Here is a 19948-nt window from a genome sequence, read left to right on the forward strand (position 1 = left end):
AACTCTACTCCCCCTCCTACACCGCTGGCTACTATTTTGTTTATGCTTTGGGTTAAATTTTTGTTTGTCTCCTTCGCTACAAAAGGTTAGTTCATCATGCATTGCCTTCAGCAAGTTAGTTTTCTGTAACTTTGATTTTTGGAGTTAGTTTTTTGACTGTCTGGTGCCAAAACCACATCATGAACTAGGAACAATAAATGAAGTCAATCTGGACCAAGGACTTACCAAGTCACACAAAACTTCTATGGACTAAGAAGCAGCTTTGTTACATGGTTGTTCCAAACATACCCCTACCTAGTGAGATATTTATTTTTTTCAAGAGCCCTAGGGTAGGAAAAATGGCCAATTTGTGCATACGCTCTAAAGCATACATTAACAAGTTATCTCAAAGAGGGGAAGAACAGTTTAGCAAGCAATAGGGGAATTTGGGGCCCCAGACTGGAATACAGTTGACTTACTATGTAGCCAATACCCAGCCCTCTAGAACAGTACCAGCTGTATTCTCTGCAAAATTTGTATCTCAACATAAAATGCAATTGGCTGCATGGTTTCTAGCAAGTGGAGAAGTAACAAAAGTTACTTGTTTCCACTTTGAGTGTTACTGGTGTTGAACAGTTGAATAAATAATGTGTTGTTCGCTATTTGCCGCCATGAAGTACAGAAATTGAATTCCTAGGCATTAAGACAATCTAAATAAATCACAGTCTCGAAAGAAAGAAAAAATAGTTGGAATAGGGAATTTTGTTCCTCTTACGGTGCTCAGGAAAGCAAGGTGGGTGGTAAGTAGAATTTAACTACAAATAGGTATTTTTTGCTATCAAGATTGTAATCTACAGACAGTTAGTATGCAAGACTACTTCTTCCGTAAGACAACATGAATGCTTATTAAGGTTGCCAAATAGAAGTGTGGGAATTCACTACAGGGAAGTCTTCCTGTAGCAAGATGGGTCAAGCTGTTCATCGTTAGCGTGGCTTATTTTATGTTCACCGCAAAACAGCCAGTGCTCCCTAGTTGTAAGAATTTGCAGGTGGTTTGGCTTAACTCTTTTCAGGCTGTGAGTTACTTGGGTAACTCATAAACAGCGTGTTATTTTACCTGTAAGATTGGGTGGCTGATACTTTTAGAACTGATAAATCATAAAAGCAAATGCTAAGGGATAACAAACACAAAGTCCACCTGGTATCCAAGCATTTTTGAACAGGAAAAAGTTGAAGTTCATGAAACTGAGAATTTGTACATATGTGTGAAAACCCAACAATAATTTGAATTCCCCCAAATATGGTCTCATCTAAACCAATTTTACCCCTTCTGTAGAGGATGGAGGGACAGCTACTAGGTCCTGACTTTGCATATTTGATGACATCTGCGTTACAGTATCAGTATTGTACATAGCAAAGGCTTAAACTACTAAGGATTCTGTACTCTGTCTCAGGTGCACATTTGAAGCTATGTAGATAAATGAGAATCCATGCTATTTGTTGTCGGCTCCTCTTTTTTTCTCTTGAGGAAGCATCACAGTGGAACGTACATTCGCACTGCACTTCCAACATACTTGTATCTTTTTCTGTGATTTTCTACAATATATTTTGACTTTGAATTAAAAATATTTAGGTAGCAAGTGTAGTTTTGAAAGAACTTGTTGTTTGTGTATGTTGCAGGACCACCTTCACATAGCAGAAGCGGGATTATGTAAAACTGTTCAATCCTGTCTTTTTTTCCCATTGAAGAGGTGGTGTCCAGGTAGCAGCCTGAACAGTGACGCGGAACAGCATCCAGTTGAAATGCAGCCCTGATGTCTTACAGTGCGAATGGGTCAGATTCTCTTTTTACAGCTGGCTGCCACTTGTGTTAACATTTCTTAAATGTGAACTGATAAATCTTAACAAAAATCATTGAAAAAAATCACAGAGCACAACCTAATACACAGTGTATGTTCTAGAGATGGCTCAAAGATAGAAAGTTTCAAATTGCCCAGTTAAAGGTAACGTGCATATTCCTTTTTTCCACCTGTTAATTTGCAGATTTCCTACATGCGAGAGGTCTTTAAATTGTAGTACAGTAAATTCCCTGTAGATAAGGGAGACAAGGGATAATGCTGCTTGGTGTTTCACAAGTGCCTGAACTGTTCTTTCTATACACATTCTTATATGCAGCTTGCCACACACGCCCTGTGTGCTACGTAACAGGTTGTTCTGTAATTTACTTATTTCTTGACAATATAATCTGCTCCACAGAAGCTTGAGAAGCCCTGCCAGTTGCATGTAATTTTACTCTTGATCTTCAATGTCAAATCAGTGGTTTGATTGTTAGCTTCTGAAGCCTTTTATCACTTGTTAATTATATATGCTAATCTGGCACTAATAACCCCAATAATGCTGCAGCAATATCTGCTACTTCCAAAGCTACAGTATTTTAATCTTCTTTAAAATTTCTTTAGCCTTCCATTGCTGCTTGTGAAATATTATTTTGGGCACTCCTCTTGCAAGCACAGAATTCCAGTAAAATGATCACATATTTCCCATTTGTCTCTTTCGTTATGAACAGCCTAATAGTGGAAGAATTAGTAGCAGTCAGTGCAGAGTTCAGTCATATCTAATAGCACATGTCAGACAGAAGCGTAAGTGCCTGACACCCCCCTGAGTACATTGTGTGTTAGAGGAGGAGAATGGCATCGAATCCAGGGTTTGGCAAAAGTGTATGAACACATGCCTTGAACGCTTGCCAAATTATAGCCGTAGTCCATAAGTGAATATTCAGTGTCAGCATTTCAACTAGAAATCACATATGTTGAAAGCAGGAACATCTTTATTTGGTATTAAGGTTTTACTTTAAACCTGACAAGTTTGGCTGTTTGACCAGCTGTTTAAAGTGAAGCTATGGGTAGATTTTCAACTCATCAGGTATTAGATGGTAAGCAAGGCAAAGACAAAATACGTGTTACGCTTGTCTGTTTAAGATGGGTTTATTCTGCAGCATTGCTACTTGGAATTAATCTGCTAGGACAAGCAGGGTGTGAAGCTTTGAAGACTTTTTTTTTTTTTTTTTTCCTCCTCCTCCAGAAAGGTAGATTAAATGACTAAGCTGTATCAGTAAATATGCAGTTGTTTGACCAGAGTGGAAGGAAGGGGTCTTCGTAGAATCCCTGCTGTCTGGCTAATGTTGCAAGACTGAGGTTGCTTTTTTAAATCCGCATATAATTAGAGAGAGTAGCATTAATGAAAACAGCCTCTGACACTAGCAGAACTCCTGAAATGGATGAAGGTTTGGAGGACTCTTGAAACACAGCAAGCAACTACTGCATTTCTTGGCATCTCTCTCTTGGCTCTTACAACAAATGTCCCATTAAATTTTATTGTATTTGAATGATTTACAGTACAACTGAGATCCTTCAGAGTCTTTCTTTTCTGACATCAACAAATTGGGAAGGCTTTTTCAGAGAAACTCTCCATGGTCAGTCTAATTCAAAGCAACATCACTAGGTATTTCAAGTATTCCAATAATCTCATCGTCCCAGTGTCAGATGTGGCCAGTAGATCAAATGCAACGGGTAAGAAAGCAGTTTCTTGCCAGCCAGCATGCGGAGCTGAATTCTGACCCTCTGCATGGCATAGGTGGCATCATTCAGACTAAAACCTGCCTGGAATTTTTCACTAAGTTCATGACCCAGGATTTAGCACTCCATGCTGAAGTTCAGCCACCTTCCTTTGGATTTGTGGAACCTAATTCAGTACGTCTATGGGAAGGTGCTTCTGTATAAGTGTAACATCGTTGTGGGCCAGGTAAGATGCCATGTTTTGCAGGTGCAGTAGCTGACCATCTGCTTGGCAAGGGTGGTGATACATCTGTGGGGCTTAATGTGCACATAAAATATTAGTGTTGTTTGCTGTTAGGAAGATATTTCATAGGTGGGCATGGTGGACAAGACGTTTAGCTTGTGATAGTTATGGGGTCCTTTTAATTTGCTGGGAATGAAAGAAATATACCTCTTTGTCCTATTGCTAAGTCTGTATTTTGTTTGTCTTCCTGTGGTAAAATGACCTGTTTTGTGGAATTGCTGCATCATGTTATCTAGCAACTTTGACAGTAAAAACACAAGCATCTTTCTAAGGAGACAAATTAGTAACTCCTACCATTAGCTAGCAGTTAGCTCCCCTAACCTTAACAAATTCCTTGTAGTTTTTCATGTACCACACAATTTGAATAGTGTAAACTGTATCACTGTCACTACAGAACCTTGGTTCCAAAACGATGGGTGCATTTATATAGGCTTGAGATCCAGCCTCTGCAGTATCTGCAAAGCGTGAAATTCTTCACTGAGCTCTTCCTCCGGGCAGTCCTGGTGCTGCCTTTTGGCCCTGCCTGTGCCGCACTGGTTGGCACAGCTTTTGAGAGAGAGATGGCAAGTAAGTGCTTGTTAATATATTCTTGCAGAATTCTGGAAACTTGAGGGTGTGGGTACTTCTGGGTTCCGTGCTACATGATGAAATGCTAGCATCATCCCGCTTTGCACTAACTTCTCTGGCTCCCAGCTCCGAGCCTGTTTCAGCACAGGGGCTTCCTGGAATTGGAAGAGAGACGGAGCTGCGGCACGTTCAGGGTGTCTGCGGCCATTTGTTGGAGACGTCCAGAGCTCATGGTCTCAGTTAGGGGCTGGGTCTGGAGGCGATCCCTTTTCTTGCACTCCAGTGGTAGGGCACCCTTTCCTTTTACCTGTCGCTTGTTGATGCACCCGTTCCCTGATTCCTCAGCACTGCTGTTTTGGGAAGAAAAATAACAAGGAAATTGTAAATGGTTGCCAGGTATGTTTATTATTATAAGTTGATTTTAGTAGAGACACATTTGCTCTGGGGCCAAGTGCTCCTTTCCAACAGGCTCATGTGGTACTGTTTCCCTTCTACAGACTGATTGCCCTGGCTGTTAAGTTTCTCCAGGGACTTGTCCTTGAAGAAATATCTGCAAAGTTTTTCCTTCTGCTTTTTCTCTTTACCACCTTGCAGGGCACAAGTCTTCACTCAATACTTATCAGGTTGAAATTTCCCTAACCATTTTGTGTCTATGTCCTTATATGTATGTCTCATATTAGATTGTGCTATTAGAAATAGACACCTGAGACTATTGGAAGATGCTGTGGCATCACAGCCACCTGAATATAAAGTGGGTAATTTTTGGCCTCAGTGAATAGTTAAGGCATTGAGTTTTCCCATGCATTTAAACCACTGTAGTCAATATAGCATAATTCCTTATTTGTACTGTGTGGAATAACTCTTTATTTTCAGTGCGTCTAACCTCTTGTGAGCTTAGGCAGCAGTTCTCGTTAAAGCATGTGGACATTTTGTGTCCGTGCCATGTACTGCTGTCATCCCTGTGGTTTGTTTCTTGGTGGCCATGGGCTCAGTTTGTCTTGTCTCTGTGTGAAACCTGTTTGTACCATCTTTGGTAGAAGAGAAAACTGCTCGTCCATCACCTGCACTTTATGAGTGAAAGGAGCAGCCTTTGCTGGAGGATGGGGAAATGGAAAGGAGCTGAGAACTGTTCTGAAAGTAATTGTGAAAAGAAAATCGACATGGTCCAGCGGCAGATGGTAAATGGAAGCATCGTCTTACAAGGCTAGGCGGTTTGGAAATGTGTGAGTTACGAACAGGAATCACTGCATGATTTATCCTCTGTGTGTGGACAGTGTTACCGTCCCCGTTTTCCTGGTGGGGAAGCTGAGGTGGAGGATTTCCCTTTGTTCTTCCCCTTTCTTTCCACACGTTCCCTACCCTACTATGCATTTTCATTCTCATTCTGTAATACCACGAATAGGAATCCATGGGTAAAGTGCAGCAAGTTAATTGAGTTTACTTCTTTAACGCAAGCTATTTACACACATTTATCCTTGTTATAGAGGTGTATACTGAATTATATAGGAAGCACTAAAGGTCAAGACCGGGAAAACCTGTAGGAGATGAAATAAAGGACAAAAGTGACATTGTGCAAGGCTCCCAAGATATGTAACCTCACATGCGGCATGAAGGCAGCTGTGCCAGTACCTCAAGAATTCCTACACTCATTTCAGAAATGTTTCACCTGAAAAGCTGCTAAAGATCTTGGGTTGAGCAAACTCCTGTCACTCCGTCAGCAAGTTACATACAGTGCTGGAATTGGATCCTTTTTTCCCCTGTGAATGAGGACAAGTTCGCAGAGCTGTGGATCGGCTGCTTGTTTGTTTCCTTTTTTTTTTTTTTTTCCCCCCAAACAAAGCCTCCCTGAGCACTGTCTTTACTCCATCTCCGATCCATGGCCACCTTCCATTACCCGGGAAAGCTGCAGCCCTGCCTTTTTCTATAGGACAGTTGCCAAGACTGTTGCATCATAAATGCCAAGTCCCGGTTTACCTGTATTAGGGCTCCATTCACATACTGTTTTCTTTGGGCAGAACCACATGCCCGCAGGGCAGCTTTACTACATCCTGCCTTTCCTTTGTAGACACAGGAGCTGTTGTTACTCATAGTGTGTTTGTCATGGACTTGTTCTATGTGGAGATTGTCATGATCCCTTTCTGTGCCTGCTTCGTAGGGATTTATTCCTATTGTCATCTAGAAATCATGTTTGGGAGGGATCTTGGAACTTGAGTTCAAACAAATATTGCCATAAAATGTGAATTGCGGAGGGTCAAGGTTCTGGATCCTATGTTGTATTAGTCAGTTTATCCTTGGTTCCTATCAGTAATGGGGGAATTACCTGACTGTGCAGGTGAGTGCCAGCGGAGCAGCTTAAGTGACATGCCTAAAGCCAGCTGGGACTACTAGGACAGAGTAAATAATTGAAGCCAGACCCGCTGGTGTCTTTAGAAAGCCAAATTTCTCTTTCAAAGCCTCTGGCTTCCCCTGTGGCCTGAGTATCTTGAAATGAAGCTCACCCTCAGCTAGGCGAGAGCAGTCACCAGAAGAAATGGAGGGGTGAGCAGCACCTTGCGGACATGTTCTCTCTACAGCAGTCACAAACCAGTATCTTTCCTACTATCTGCCAGGAGTAATAAGTAAATAAATAAAAGTACCCCCTCTTACATCTGCAATCATTGCAGCTTTCTAGCTCCTATTATCCCAATTATGTAAAGCCTTTGGAGAGGGGCTGCTGGATCAGACAGACTGTCGTGTCAGGTCGTGCTGAAATCCGTATTCCTAGAATGAATCCCGAGAACGGCTCCGATGGGTCACACTAAAGGACTGCCTCTCTGCATAGCTGGCGTCTGACAACAGCCGGTGGCTGTAGCCTTAGGAAAGGTGTTGGCAGAAATGAAGGCAGCGCAGTCTGATCTTTCCCTGCATCGTATCCTTGCCCTGATTCATAGCAAAGCTGTGGCTGTGCAGCTTTCCCCCGTTGTTCCTGTGGAGCAGTTCATCCGAGGTGAACGGAGCGGTGCCAGGAGGAGTCCCGCAGCCCCTGCTTCGCAGGGTAGCATCTCGGATCAAAGGAATAAAACTTTGTGCTTTAAGAAACCCTAGCCCTCCGCTCTCCTGAGAAGTTGAGCAGCCACTGGAATTTGTCTTCGAGTTTTACTGAAATAGTACTCAGTCTGTCTTTTCGTTTTGGTGTCTGTAGGATTCTTTCTGGTGGGTGAGGCTGGGTTTTTTTTAGCCCTTCCTATGTTGAAAGCATGTAAGTGTAGTAACTCCACCACGCTCCTTTAGGAAAGACAAATATTATTACGTGGTGGGAAAAAGCAAAGCAGAGAGATTGTGACTCGAAGGGCTCTGAATCATGACTGGCGTGGAGGAAGCTCTCGGCCCTGTTCAGAGTCTCTGACCCCAAGTGTTTTCTTATTTTTACTGAGCCCGTTTGTCTGGCAGTGATATGTTTTTAAGGGCTGAATACAGTCACTTCCGTTGCTTTTCAGTTTTGGACTGCGTAGAAAGCTTTTGCCTTTTATGTACACCACCACCATCCCACAGTCCATCCAGCAGACTCTGTACGGAACCAGAACATGAAAAACAGCCCTGAGAAAGTCAGTATTTAATGTGGAGGCTGAAGCAGCTATTGTCAAAGAAACAGAATGCCTAAATGGGGAAGGGAATGTCACTGTCACACCTCTAAGGGCTGTCTTCACTAACGGGAAAAGGGTGCTTTTAGATGCGTTAGCTCATCCTTTAAATATCCCTCTGTAAACAAGGAGAGTTCTATTTTTAGCGTAATTGCTGGTCGAAGTGAATCCTGGATCCTGGGTTCCCTCCCCATCCTCCCTATTGGGATTCGCTAGAGGTGCTTTTAGCAGACGAATTGTGATATGTGCTTAGTGATATTTCCCTGTGTTTTCGTCTCTCCCCCTCACCTCCCCCCTGTAGCACAGACATCCTGTAAATTGACCTTGCTACCCTTTATATTCTCCTCGCCTGTATATCTGGACAGGGCTGGACTTGATGCTTGATGCTGAAAAGCCTCCAAGCCCGGGCATGCCGTGTCTTTCTAATTAGATGCACCTTATCTCCCCTGAACAGCATGGGGTGGAGGGGCCCTGGAACAGGGGGTTACATGTTGGGGAGGCGGTGGGGCAGGTTTTTCGGCACGGTTCCTCGCTGCTTGCTTTCGGCCGTGTGCCGAAGCAGGTCAGCCAAAGCCCAGCTCGTGCTGTCCTGTGACCTGTGCGGGGCTGTCCTTCCCGATGAAAACAGCTCTGGGTCATTTCAGTCTCACCCACTCCAAATGCTCAGACACCCCCAAAGTGCCAAAGGGGCTTGATACCAAAAAAAGTGAATCTGAAATTCCTTCTTTACTTCTGGCTTTCATTCTTGTAGGATATATCGGATCACGTGCTTTTCTTTGCGAAGACGTCCAACTCTTCCATTTCTCCAAACTTCAAATGCTCTTGTATTGAGATGACACTAGATCCTAGGGGTTTGGGGGTGGTGGGGGGGAGCCAATGATCCTGAAAGCAGGCATCGTATTCTGGGACGTGCAGTCTGCTGCACCGGGACCGGCTTTGCCCTTCCCTGCCTAAAGATCCCGTACAAGCAGCCTTTAGCTGTGCAATATATGGCCACTTAAATCCTCTCGGCCTGACGCATATTGCTGTTGTGCTGTGGCTCTCAGACCCCTGTGAATGAACGATGCAACTCGTGTCCCTTCTTGCCTGCGTGGGCTCTGAGTCACGGGGAAGTCCTGTCCCTCTCGGCACCCGCTCGAGCGGGAATGTGAAGTCTAATCGTTGCTGTCAGACCCGGATAGTGCAGTCCCTGAAGACTGAGCTCTCTGAAGCCAGCCCGTAGGTATGTCTGAGCCTGTCTGTGGCCACATATTCCAGGAAGGCTATTCCCAGCTCTGGTGTGGGCTCTGTGCGCGATTCCCTGAACTCTTACTAATGCAGTTGCTTTCCCACAGGGGCAGGGCAGGATGCAGGGTGGCAGTGAGCCAGTAAGACCCTTTTAAACGCCCAAATACTCCTTCCTCCTCCCACGGTTTTCTTAGTTTGCAGTTTATTGTGCCCTTGCTGGGAGGCAGGGTACGAGGCTGCGGGAACGTGCCTTTGCTCCGAGCTGACGAGATGTGAGCAGCTCCGGTGCGTGGTCCTGCTGCAAGCTGGAGAGCAAAGGCAGTTTGCACTGCCAGTCCCGTGCAGCCGTCTCACGTTGGAGGTGAGGTAGTGAATACACGCTGTGCTGGTGCCCGCGTCCTTCGCGTGCACGTGTACGCTCGGCTGGATACTGGTCTGTAGTCGGGAGGTAACCTTGCTTCAGAACAGGGGTGCGTCGTGGTTTTCCCTGTGATGCTCTGCATGTGTTGAGGGTCTTAAGGCGCTGGGTGCTCTTGTTGGGCAGTAACCAAGCTGACTAGCGGTATTTCTGCCTCCCACCTTTATCCATCGCCTTCCTCCCGCCCCGTTCTGAAGCACCCCGTGTGGCTCAGCCCCATGTCAGGCTTGTGGCCAAAGTCTCCACTGGCAATCTCCTGGAGAGATTGGTGACCTGGTGAAGGTGCTGCTGAGCCCCCTCTTATCTCTGGGGGTTTCATTAAGGCTGAAATATCTACCTCAGATGCTCTGGGCTTTAAACTGTGAGTGTAGATACAGCTCGTAACCTTGGGAAAGGGTGATCTGCATCTGAGCTGAGTATTTTGGGGAGCAGCTGTTTGGCTCTGGCCGAGGCAGCGGAGTCCTGTGAAAATGAGCCGCAGGATGTGGGAAAGAGCCTTTGCCATGAGGGCAGAGGCCAGCCTGGAAACGATCCCGCAGGGAAAAGCCTCCAGCTGAGGAAGAAAGGTTGAGTTCTGCTCCTCCCCGAGCTGCTCGGTGACCGGTCGGCTCCGGGCACTGGTGACAAGCTGGTGTGGAAGCAGTGAGGGGTGGCTTGGTGCAAGGGAGAGGAGGAAGAGGGGAGGGTACCCAGCATGTGGGGCACTGTCGTTCTCTGCATGACATTTGCCCATCTCTATAACAAGCAACAGGCTCTGGGGAGCGAGCAGGGCACGAAAATAGTAAGTGACTTGGAAGAGCGATAAAGGTTTTAGCCATTATTTTCTCTGAAGCAGGTGAAATTCGGCCGGTCAGCAGCTTTAGGGCTTTAGCCAAGCCCTGGTTTGTGCTGTCCCTCGCCTGGTAGGAGTGCCAGACTGAATAGCGGCAGGAGCGGGCAATAGAGGAGGGTGATGGGGGAACAAGGGCAAAAAAAGGTAGGAAATAAGGCTTTGTTTATTGCATTAACCGCTGAGCAATTTGTAGGTAGTGGGAGCTTCCTGGCAAGCAAAACGCTGCACGGGGAGGCAGCACGATCAAGTCCAAGAGCGAATCTGAGCCGTTGCGCTGGCCCGCTCTGTGCAGCCCTCTCTTCCATCACCGCGGTGGGCAGCCCTGGTGGGCATCTCCGAAAGCCTGCACCAGCGTCCCTGGCACCACTGGTCGAGCGGGGCAGGCAGAGGATGAGGGTTTCCCGAGATGTTGTTGGTCTCATAGCTCGCCGAATGCGTCAGGACAGAGACATCTCCTCCTTTCTGTTTATGGAGTGGGCAGCCAGGGTATGGCCCCCATAGGCTTTTAGCTGCTATTGTTATACAAATAACTATATATCAGCTCTGGAAGCTTGTCCTGACGTTTCTATGGTGTTTTCACACAACAGCAGCGTTACATTAGATCGACTTAACAGGGGTTGCAGCCAAGCGCTTTGATGCTAATGGTTGCAGGAAGCGCTTTTATTTATAAGCCCTCAGAAGTGTACTTCCCGATGCAGCAGGACAGTTCCTTGTCCCAAGGAGCGTACGCACTATTCAAACCACCTGTTGCCAAAATGAAAAACAGAATAGAGAAGTGTGTGGCTGCAGAGCCTTGCTTTTGAAAAATTTCTATTTTAGGAAGAGACTCTTTCTGTTTGCTTAAGTTTTAGCAAAAAGCAAAGGCCAAGTTGTCATAATTTGTTTTGCATTTTCAGTGTTTCCGGGAAAACTGATGTGTCTCTTCTTGTCCATTTCCCTTAGTGCTCCTCACAGCAGTGAACTGCTACAGCGTGAAAGCTGCTACTCGTGTTCAGGATGCCTTTGCTGCGGCAAAACTGCTGGCGCTGGCTCTGATCATCATTCTTGGCTTCGTGCAGCTTGCAAAGGGTGAGTATATTTCCTTTTTCTTTTGAGGGTGGTGTGCAGTTAAAGCAGAATCTGGGAATTGGGGATAAAGCCCAAGAGTCCTAACCTAAGCATTTCAGAGCTAGCAGAAGTGCTTTACAAATGTCTTTTGTTCTCTTGCATGCTTGGGTGATACTTCAGCTCACACTTTGTAAAAGGCTGAGTCCTTTTGTGCATTTTATTTGTGAGATTTTGTATTTACCTTGCTGAAGTTATACTTGATTTCATGCTACCGGAACCCAGCGTATACCACCCAAGGTCTTTTCCACTTAATGTAGTCACTGTGTGCCCTCTCCCTTTGAGATTACAGAGCTGCCAAGTCTACAGGGAATGAAAATTTTGGTGCTATGGCTCTCGGAAGTCTTTCTGTAACTGATGGCTGGTCATGGCCATTTGCTGGTAGAGAAGTATCTGCACGTGCAAACCAACCCCCGGTAATTTTCATTCTTTCACAAACTGCCCCTGTACATTTCCCTTCTTCCTGCTTCAGGTGTGGAATAGCTTGATCAAGTCCATGGGGTCACACAGGGATGCCTGGGTCAGGCAAGGCTGCAGAAACCGCGTGACGAACGGTGATATTAGGGCTCTCAGCTGACACCAGCATGCATGTCTGTCAACTAGCATCTAAAAAAGAAGATAAAAATGGGAAGGTGAAGCAAATTTTCTGGTGTTTTTGCTTGTTTTCTTCATGCCCACTTAAAATCCTCTCAAACCTAGGGAGATATTTTGTTCCAAGCCATCTGATTAACTAATCCACACAGATAGGCTTTACTGTGTGCTTTTTTTCTGCAAGTTTTGTGAAAATAAACTTTTCTTAGAGAACAGTACAGGCCCTATTTGTTAAATGTGGATAAAAGACTATAGATAATCCCGCCTGTCTCTGTACTGGCAAGTGTGTGTGTGTGTTTGTGTGTGCACATGCGTCTTTTTAATTCTTGTCTCAGCTATGGGAGCCAGTGCTGTCTTTGCAGAATTTCTTGCTTTATCAAAGGTTTTATTTTCTTCCAGCTCAGTGCCTATGCTCAACAGGAACATTGTTTGGGGCTTATCATAAAATATACCTCCTTCCTCTTCATAACTCCCCAGGCTGCTTTGCTGAACATTTTTTCTCTCTTAGAAGGAAAAGGGTAAGGAAACATAAATCTCTGTTAGTTCTTTAACATTTTAGCAATAAAAGGTCTTTACAGTTGTTCTTTGTTTGCAGATGATAATCTTAAATTGCATCTTCAGAATCACCTTCCCTCCCTCTGTACTGTTCTTTTGTTGAGGGCGAGTCACTTTCTGCCCTGGTTCCTCAGCTATAAATACATGGTGTTTCCATAGACTTGTATCTTATACCAATAAGAGGTTTCAGTCTTCTGTACAAAAAAACGCATCCTATGCTCCTCTGTCTCAGAAGCTTTTTACCTCCTATAAACCCTGTTACAGTTTCAAGTTTTCGGTAGGTCTGGAGAGATACCGCTATGACTTGTGCTCATCTTGCAGTACAGCTCATTTCATGTGACATTTAGTTTCTTGCTAAACCACCTGGCCACTTCAGACAGAGTGAAAGGTAACAAGATCAAAAGCAATAGTTAAATGATAACATCTGACGGCAAAGACCTTTTCTTCCTGCCTGTGCACACAATGCTCGATGTAAAGCAAGCTGGTTCAGAGTGGGAACCTTGGGATCTACAGAGGATGCTCCTCCCAAAGCCCACGTGTATGCCTTGTCCTAAGTGGCACACTACTGCTTGTCTGAGTTCCTATTTTACAACATACTGCCTGGGATTCTGCCTGTGGTCTGACATGGATTTTATTAATCTCCTTATGGAAGTTGCAAGCTCTCTGGTTAAGTCCTTAAGAATGTGCAAGCTCCTTTCATATGCCCTTCCTTATCTTCCACATATGTTTTGCAACTTACTCAACTTTTCTTTAAATCACTCCAGGTAACTGGATGCTTTTATGTAGCAGGGATGCATCAAGAAACTGTCTTTTTCTTCTTTTTTCTTCAAGGAAAGCATAGTAGCATCACTTAAAGCATACCGAAAATGGGAAAGCGATGCACTGTTCTCTGTCTTTGTTGGGACAAGAAATAATGGGTGTGAGCCGTGAGATAAGGGAAATTTAAATTAGCCATTAGAAAAACACTTTTAACTGTAACGCAGAGCTCAAGTAGATTGTCCAGAGAGGCTGTCTCACTGGAGATTCACAAGAACAGGTTAATAAACGTCTCTCGGGAATGGTTTAAGTGAGTCGAACCTGCCTTGGAGCAGGGGGACAAACCTGGTGCACCTGGAAGCCGCCGTGTCTGTGCTCCCTGAGGCTGCACTGTGCATTAGTGGTACAGTACGGAGTTGCTGGACCTTCTCCAGGCGAAATACTACAGACCCAGTCTTTTAAAGTGCTGACGCTTCTTTCTAAAAGCCTGTTTAACCTCTGAGTAGGTGGGTGATCCTGAGTCCCATACATAAGCACAGCACCATGCCTTTACTGCTCCTCTGCATGCCCTTTTTTTCTGTTATACCCATTGCAACACTCTTTGGACAAAGAGGACTCTTACCACTACCAGCTGGGTAAATTCAGTCCCAAGCCAAGCAGCTATTATTGGGGTGAAATACACTCCAAGTTGATTTGTCTGGGGCTGCAGTTTCAATGGTGAAGGGTGTTCCCATGACACTCCAGATAGTGCCTGAGTAGTGCTGATTAATTTGCTTTAGTGGCTACTGTCCCATTGCTGGTTTATGTTTACAGTATCCATAAACAGAGAAGAGGACCAACACCACAATTGCTTGCTCAAATGTGGAAACTTCTGAGACTTCACAGAAGTATGTCTTTCTCTGTATTGACCTCCCACCTTCAGCTTTTGGCTTTTTTTTTCTTTTTATCCTTTCATTGGATATTTTCATTATTTTCAGAAAAGCAGTAACATCTCAAGACAAAGAAATATGTGGCAATATTACCACACAGAAAATAGCGTTTCCTTGTGATCTTTCTGTGGACAGCTGTTTTGCATCACTTCTTTCATGCAACTTCAAAAGGAGGGTAGAAGTTGGTTTCCTACTTAGCCTTTCAACTACTTGAAAGTTGACTCAGTATGGCTGACCCACTTGGGATGCAATTATTTTACTTATACAAAAGTTACACTTTTAAAAGCCTTTGTGGGGCTGGAGTTGTGTTGCTTTAAAAGTCCAGTGTCCTGGACTGGGTGTGTAAAACCTTACATATTGACCTGCAACTGTACAGCCCACCAGCCTGCAGCACTTAAATAGTATAAATAACTTACAGCATAGACAGGATCAGGATTTTTTCACTCCAGTGTTACAAAAACTAGGCTTATTTTTGGTTCTACTGTTTTACCAGCTCTCACAAATCGCCTTCTGTCCAGCCACCTCTGGGTATTTTTTGGCCATATTCTTGACCTGCCTGGGACTAGATCGTGCAGCTGGTTTGGACGTGCAGTGGCTGGGCAGGTTTAAGGGATGTTTTCTGCACTGGGTGTGATGCAGAGGTCTGTGGTTAGGTCTGCAGCTGTGCTCTTCGTACCCTGCACCTCACAGTGCCTTAAAAACTAACCTAGGCATGAAATGGTAAAAAAAAAGTGCTAATTTTTAAGGACACGCTCATGATTTTTACATGTGAGGAAATTCAGGAAACGTTTCAATGTCAAAAAATTCTAAAACAAACTTATCACAGACATGTTTCAGGTGATACATTCTTTTCTGTTGTTGATGTCCTAGGGTTTCTTAAATGTTTATCTGCCCTTAGGCAGCTCAAGCAGCGAGGTGCCGTTCCTGGCTGCTGCGTGTTCGGGAGTGCTGCAGTGCTGGGCTCCAGCCCTCGCCGTGATTCTTCACCAGCAGTTCTGCTTAAAAAAAAGAATTGGGCATTTGGGACTTAGGGAAATCAAATTTAACACTCGTTTTATTGAATTATTTTTATTGAACTTATCGTCCCTTTTCCCTCTTAATGCCTGATTTCTGATCTTAAATTTCTCGTCTGTGGTGCCTCGAGCGCCTGTTTGATGGCAGCAGCATTATTCTCTCTAACTCCCTTCATTGGGCTTGTCAGAGACCAGCGGAGTTGCATGTGCTGAACAAGCACGGGGTGAATTAAGGACAAAGTAGGCAGGTTTAGCTCCAGACATTTGCCATAGAGAGCTTAGACTAGGTAGGGAGTTTTGGTTTTCATCTTGTTTTTTTCTTTAAATAGATGTGTACAGTATCAGCCAGCACTGGCACCCCCCACCGTAGTGTCATTTGCTCTTTGTAAAAAGATATTTAGAGGTGCAGTTGTGGCTGGCAAATTCTGAAGTCAACATGTTACCAGCTGGGGTTAAACCATGACAGTCGGTTTCTGAAAGTACTGAAATGAGGATTCAAACCTTCAGTCATTAATGCATGCTTAGCATGTCTGTGAAGCCTCCTAAAAATACTATAAAAAGTACTCCAGCTGCGAGGCAACATCTTGGAGCTGTGGGTGTGTGCACACATTTGGGTACTACTTTCATTTATCGAATCCCTTTGACCATTTGGTCTCTGTCTTTCTCTGTGAGGGTTATTTTGCTGGTTCCCTGTCCAAACTTTTTTCTTTGCCCTTTTTTCTGAAAAATCCTGTGATTAAGAAAGACGAGAGGGAGGGAAAGTTTACTCGCTCTTCCTTTCCTCCCAGATTTTCTTCTCTGCTGCCAGTGGCAATGTCAGCTGAACGTCCCCCAAAAAAGCCCCTTGAGCCAGATCTGGAGTGGGACCGGGGTCTGAGCGGATGAGCTCTGCAAGCAGCAAAGGCGAGGATAGAGCTGTACGCCTGGGGAGGGCAGGGCTGCTCTGGAGGGGTGCTGCTGACAGGGCAAGAAAACTTGATTTCGTGCCTGGTAATTAAAATCTCAGGCTCCCTCAGGTCTCAAAGCACAATGGCACACAGATACTAAGAGAAAACAGTAGTGGTCATTGTCTGAATTCTCTTGGGTTTGTACCTCCATTTAATCACGCTTGACCATCCAGAGATGAATGAGCGCTTCGCATAGCCAAAGAAATCTGCCACCAGTTTTCCTTTGACCCGGTCTCATCTCTCGTGTCCATAGCGTGAACCTGAGAGTGAACCTGATCGCCAGGTCGGTGTTTAGGAGTTTGTTTTCAGTTCTTTTTTTTTTTTTTTTCTGTTTCCTGTCACGTCAGTCATGACCTGCTTTTTTGCTAACCGAGGGTAGATGCAGCAATACCTTTGCGCACACGGTGCGGTGTTGTACGCAGCAGGGTAGCCGTCGCGCTGGTGTCTGTGCCCGGAGGGACCAGCTCACCCAAGGGACCGGCTCTAGGACACAACCTGGGACACGAGAACCAACTGATGGTGGAGCTGTAGGTGTCTGAGATGAGTTTGGAGCCCAAAAACAAACTAGACGGGTGTTCGCCCAGCCAGCCCATGACTAACTTACACCGTAGATCCTCTTTGGCAGAGAAGAGGCAAAGCCTATGGATAGTAAATGTCCATCAAGCTTTGAGTGTGTCCCTGCAAGTTGGGGCTGAGGCTTATGCACAAAAGATTGCAAGAAAAGCGTGCCCTGCAGCTGCCCGTGCTGTTTCTTGTTACACTGGCATTCAGAAATGCCACTATAACATGATTTTCCAGCAGTAAGCTTTGAAGGAAAGCTATTGTGCTTCCCTTACCCTCTTGTTCTGGGAACTCATGGAAAGTGGAAGACTGTACCAAAGGAGAGCATGAACAAGGAAGCTGGGAAAGCTGCCAGCATCCTGCACCTCTAAATCACATCAACCGCATGTTGGAGATTAATCAGGCGTCTTAATGCTGGAGGGTTGATACAACACAATTATGTTTTATGGGCCTCTTGCTCTCTAATCTTTGATTTCTTTTCTAGCCAAAGGTGGATGCAAATGCTGAGGCCAGGTGGGCATGGCAGGTTGGCGTGCTATGCAGCTTTGCCTGCTCTGGTTTGGCGTGAGCAGCAGTTCATTTCTGCTCAGACAATTTTTTTCTTGCCCTCTCAGCCCAGAAAATTTTTGGCAATTATAGATTCAAGGATAGAGTTCAGCCTGCTGGGGCTTTTGCATTTTACAAGTGCAAAGTTGCCTGTCCGAAAATAAATAGGATGCATTTAATAACAACAACAACAAAAAAACCCAAAATACAGAAGCGGTTGGTCAGTGACCTGTGCTTCTTGTGACGAACACTGTGAGTTGGAGTGCGTCTGTATGCACACGCTGGAAGCTTGGCCTTTAATGATGATGTGAACTGTTGTTTGTTTAACATTGCGTCTGGAGGCTCATAGCTGCGTTAACTCTTCAGGGTGGAAATGTGCCTTGACATCTGAAAAACTGCTTTATCGAAGGAGCTGTGGATTGTAGCGTGTTGCTCATTTTTGGTATCCTGAGTGAACTGCTAAATACTAAGCTGGATCAAGGTAGGTGCCTTGCATTGGAGGCTGAGGAGTGCATCTGGGACGTGCCAAGGGGACCCTGCTCACCGCTGCTGTGGGCTGAGTGGGTTTTAAGGCAGCTGACATGAGAGGCTCTGTTGGCTTCTCATTTTTCCGAGTGCAGCTATCCCAGCAATGCAGACATATTTAACTAGAGAGCAGCTAATACTTTGGTATTCCCTTCTTTGCATCTCTGTCTGGATCTCCTCTCACTGTCTCTCTAAAGTCTTTGGATGCAGCAGAAGCAGTCGTTCATGCCGAAGGTGTTTCACTGCAGTCGATAGCTCTGTGTTGTGTGTGTGTGTGTGTGTGTGTACACATGTGCTTTCGCTTGCAATTTATTGATCCTTTCCCACAGCCTTCAACTGCTGGGCTGAAATTAATGGCCTTGCCTGTGGTGCTGGAGGTGTGGGTGACAGGCAGGAGGATTTGCCCTCCCCTAATGTTCTTGGCTCTCCTGCACATCAAGCTGGTTGGCCCTGGCTAGCCCCTCCAGAGCCTGGTCAGGTGGCTCGTTCTTGTTTGTCATTCTCGATCACAAGTTTCTATGGATGTGGATTGAACCTGTTGCGCAGATACAAAAAGGAAAAATAAGCTTATGGAAGTGGCTGGAAACCCACTGGGTGGTTTGTTTAGGGTTTGCACCTTGCTGTTACTCTGTCCAGATCGGGATAGACAAAGGAGCGTTTAGGAAACACCTTTCCATGCTGTGCTAACGATCAAAGGGAACCTGTTCATTCAGGGTCCCTGCGCTGCCTCTGTGCTTTCTGGCTCCCGGAGGAGGCACGGTGTTTTGCATGCTGTGCATCGCTCCAGGGCTCTTTATTTTTCATCAGCAAACGTTATGCCAGCAGACAGGGAGGTTCTGAAAATCGAGAAGTGTTTGCTTAGGAGGAAGAGGGTAAAAGGTTTTTTGGTGATACCAGCCAGATGCGGAGGAGGTGAGAAAGGTAACAGAACGCCCAAGTAGTGTCCTGGTGGACCATTGCAAAAGGAGTTGCAAAGCTCAAGTAGTGTGTGGGGTAGAGTGAATCCAGGAGCCCAGACCCTTGGCTTCACCTTGGAGAAGAAATTTTCAGACCCGTGAACTCATCTGCTACGGGACCCAAGTTTAATCGCTGCTGTTCAAGACTGCTCAATGCCAAGCTGTCTGCAGAGCGGCAGCGATCAGAGAGGAGCAAAGAGGTGATGTGGCTACCGAGCGTGTGTTTCCCAGGGAGCTCCGAGCTGCCAAAGAGATGCTCTCCTAACCCTGGCCCCTGCGTGTTTCTTGCCATCTTGTTTTCTGACTCAGTTGATCAAACTCGCTGCTTTTCTCAGAAAATGGCTCAACAGCTGAATGGATCTTCTCCTCTGGGTTTTTTTGTATATACAACACATTTCTCCCTGGCTCGGTTTCTTCCACGAGCGAGACGCGCTGAGGGCCCCCCCGTTCTCTTGCTGAGCTCTCTAGATGGCTGTGTTCCCTCTCCTCACTGTTTAGGCAAGTTAAAAATATTTAATTATCATGAATGCTTTCTGCAAGAGAAGATTGCCGTGCTATTAAAACCGGAATGGACATGACTGGGGAGCAAATGAACATTTTTCAAAGAAAGGGTCTGAACATGCAGCGTGCGGACCCAAAATAGGTCCCTCCCGCAGAAAAGCCCCAGGTGACCCAGCGCTTGCCGGTGCAATTACCAGCGTCTTGGCAGCTGGCAAGATCAGCAAATGGGGTTTATGTCAGAGCTTGTTACCTTAATTTGGTTAATTGTAGAGCAGAGTGCAGTTGAGCAGCCAGTTCAAACCAGGTTTTAGATCACCGGGGTGCCGGGCATAGGCAGGGCATTGCCTAGAGAGCAGCCGTGGCCGCATGGGCTGGGGAGGACGGGGGGGAGCCGGGAGGGTGGGCAGAGCGTGGCTTTGCCCGGGATGCTCTCGCTGACGGACGTCTCGCTCCGTGGGAGCAG

At 45.6% G+C, this 19948-nt stretch overlaps 1 protein-coding gene across 1 annotated transcript in view; it reads left to right on the top strand.

Moving 5' to 3' along the window:
- Positions 1 to 19948, top strand: part of SLC7A5 (solute carrier family 7 member 5) — a 41232-nt gene that overhangs the window by 2744 nt on the left and 18540 nt on the right. The window contains exon 2 of the mRNA XM_030023917.2: positions 11444 to 11569. Within this exon, the coding sequence (XP_029879777.1) occupies positions 11444 to 11569 (126 nt within the window). The remainder of the gene's footprint in view (positions 1 to 11443; positions 11570 to 19948) is intronic.

Source organism: Aquila chrysaetos, chromosome 9, assembly GCF_900496995.4.
Source record: "Aquila chrysaetos chrysaetos chromosome 9, bAquChr1.4, whole genome shotgun sequence".
Classification (NCBI taxonomy): Eukaryota; Metazoa; Chordata; class Aves; order Accipitriformes; family Accipitridae; genus Aquila; species Aquila chrysaetos.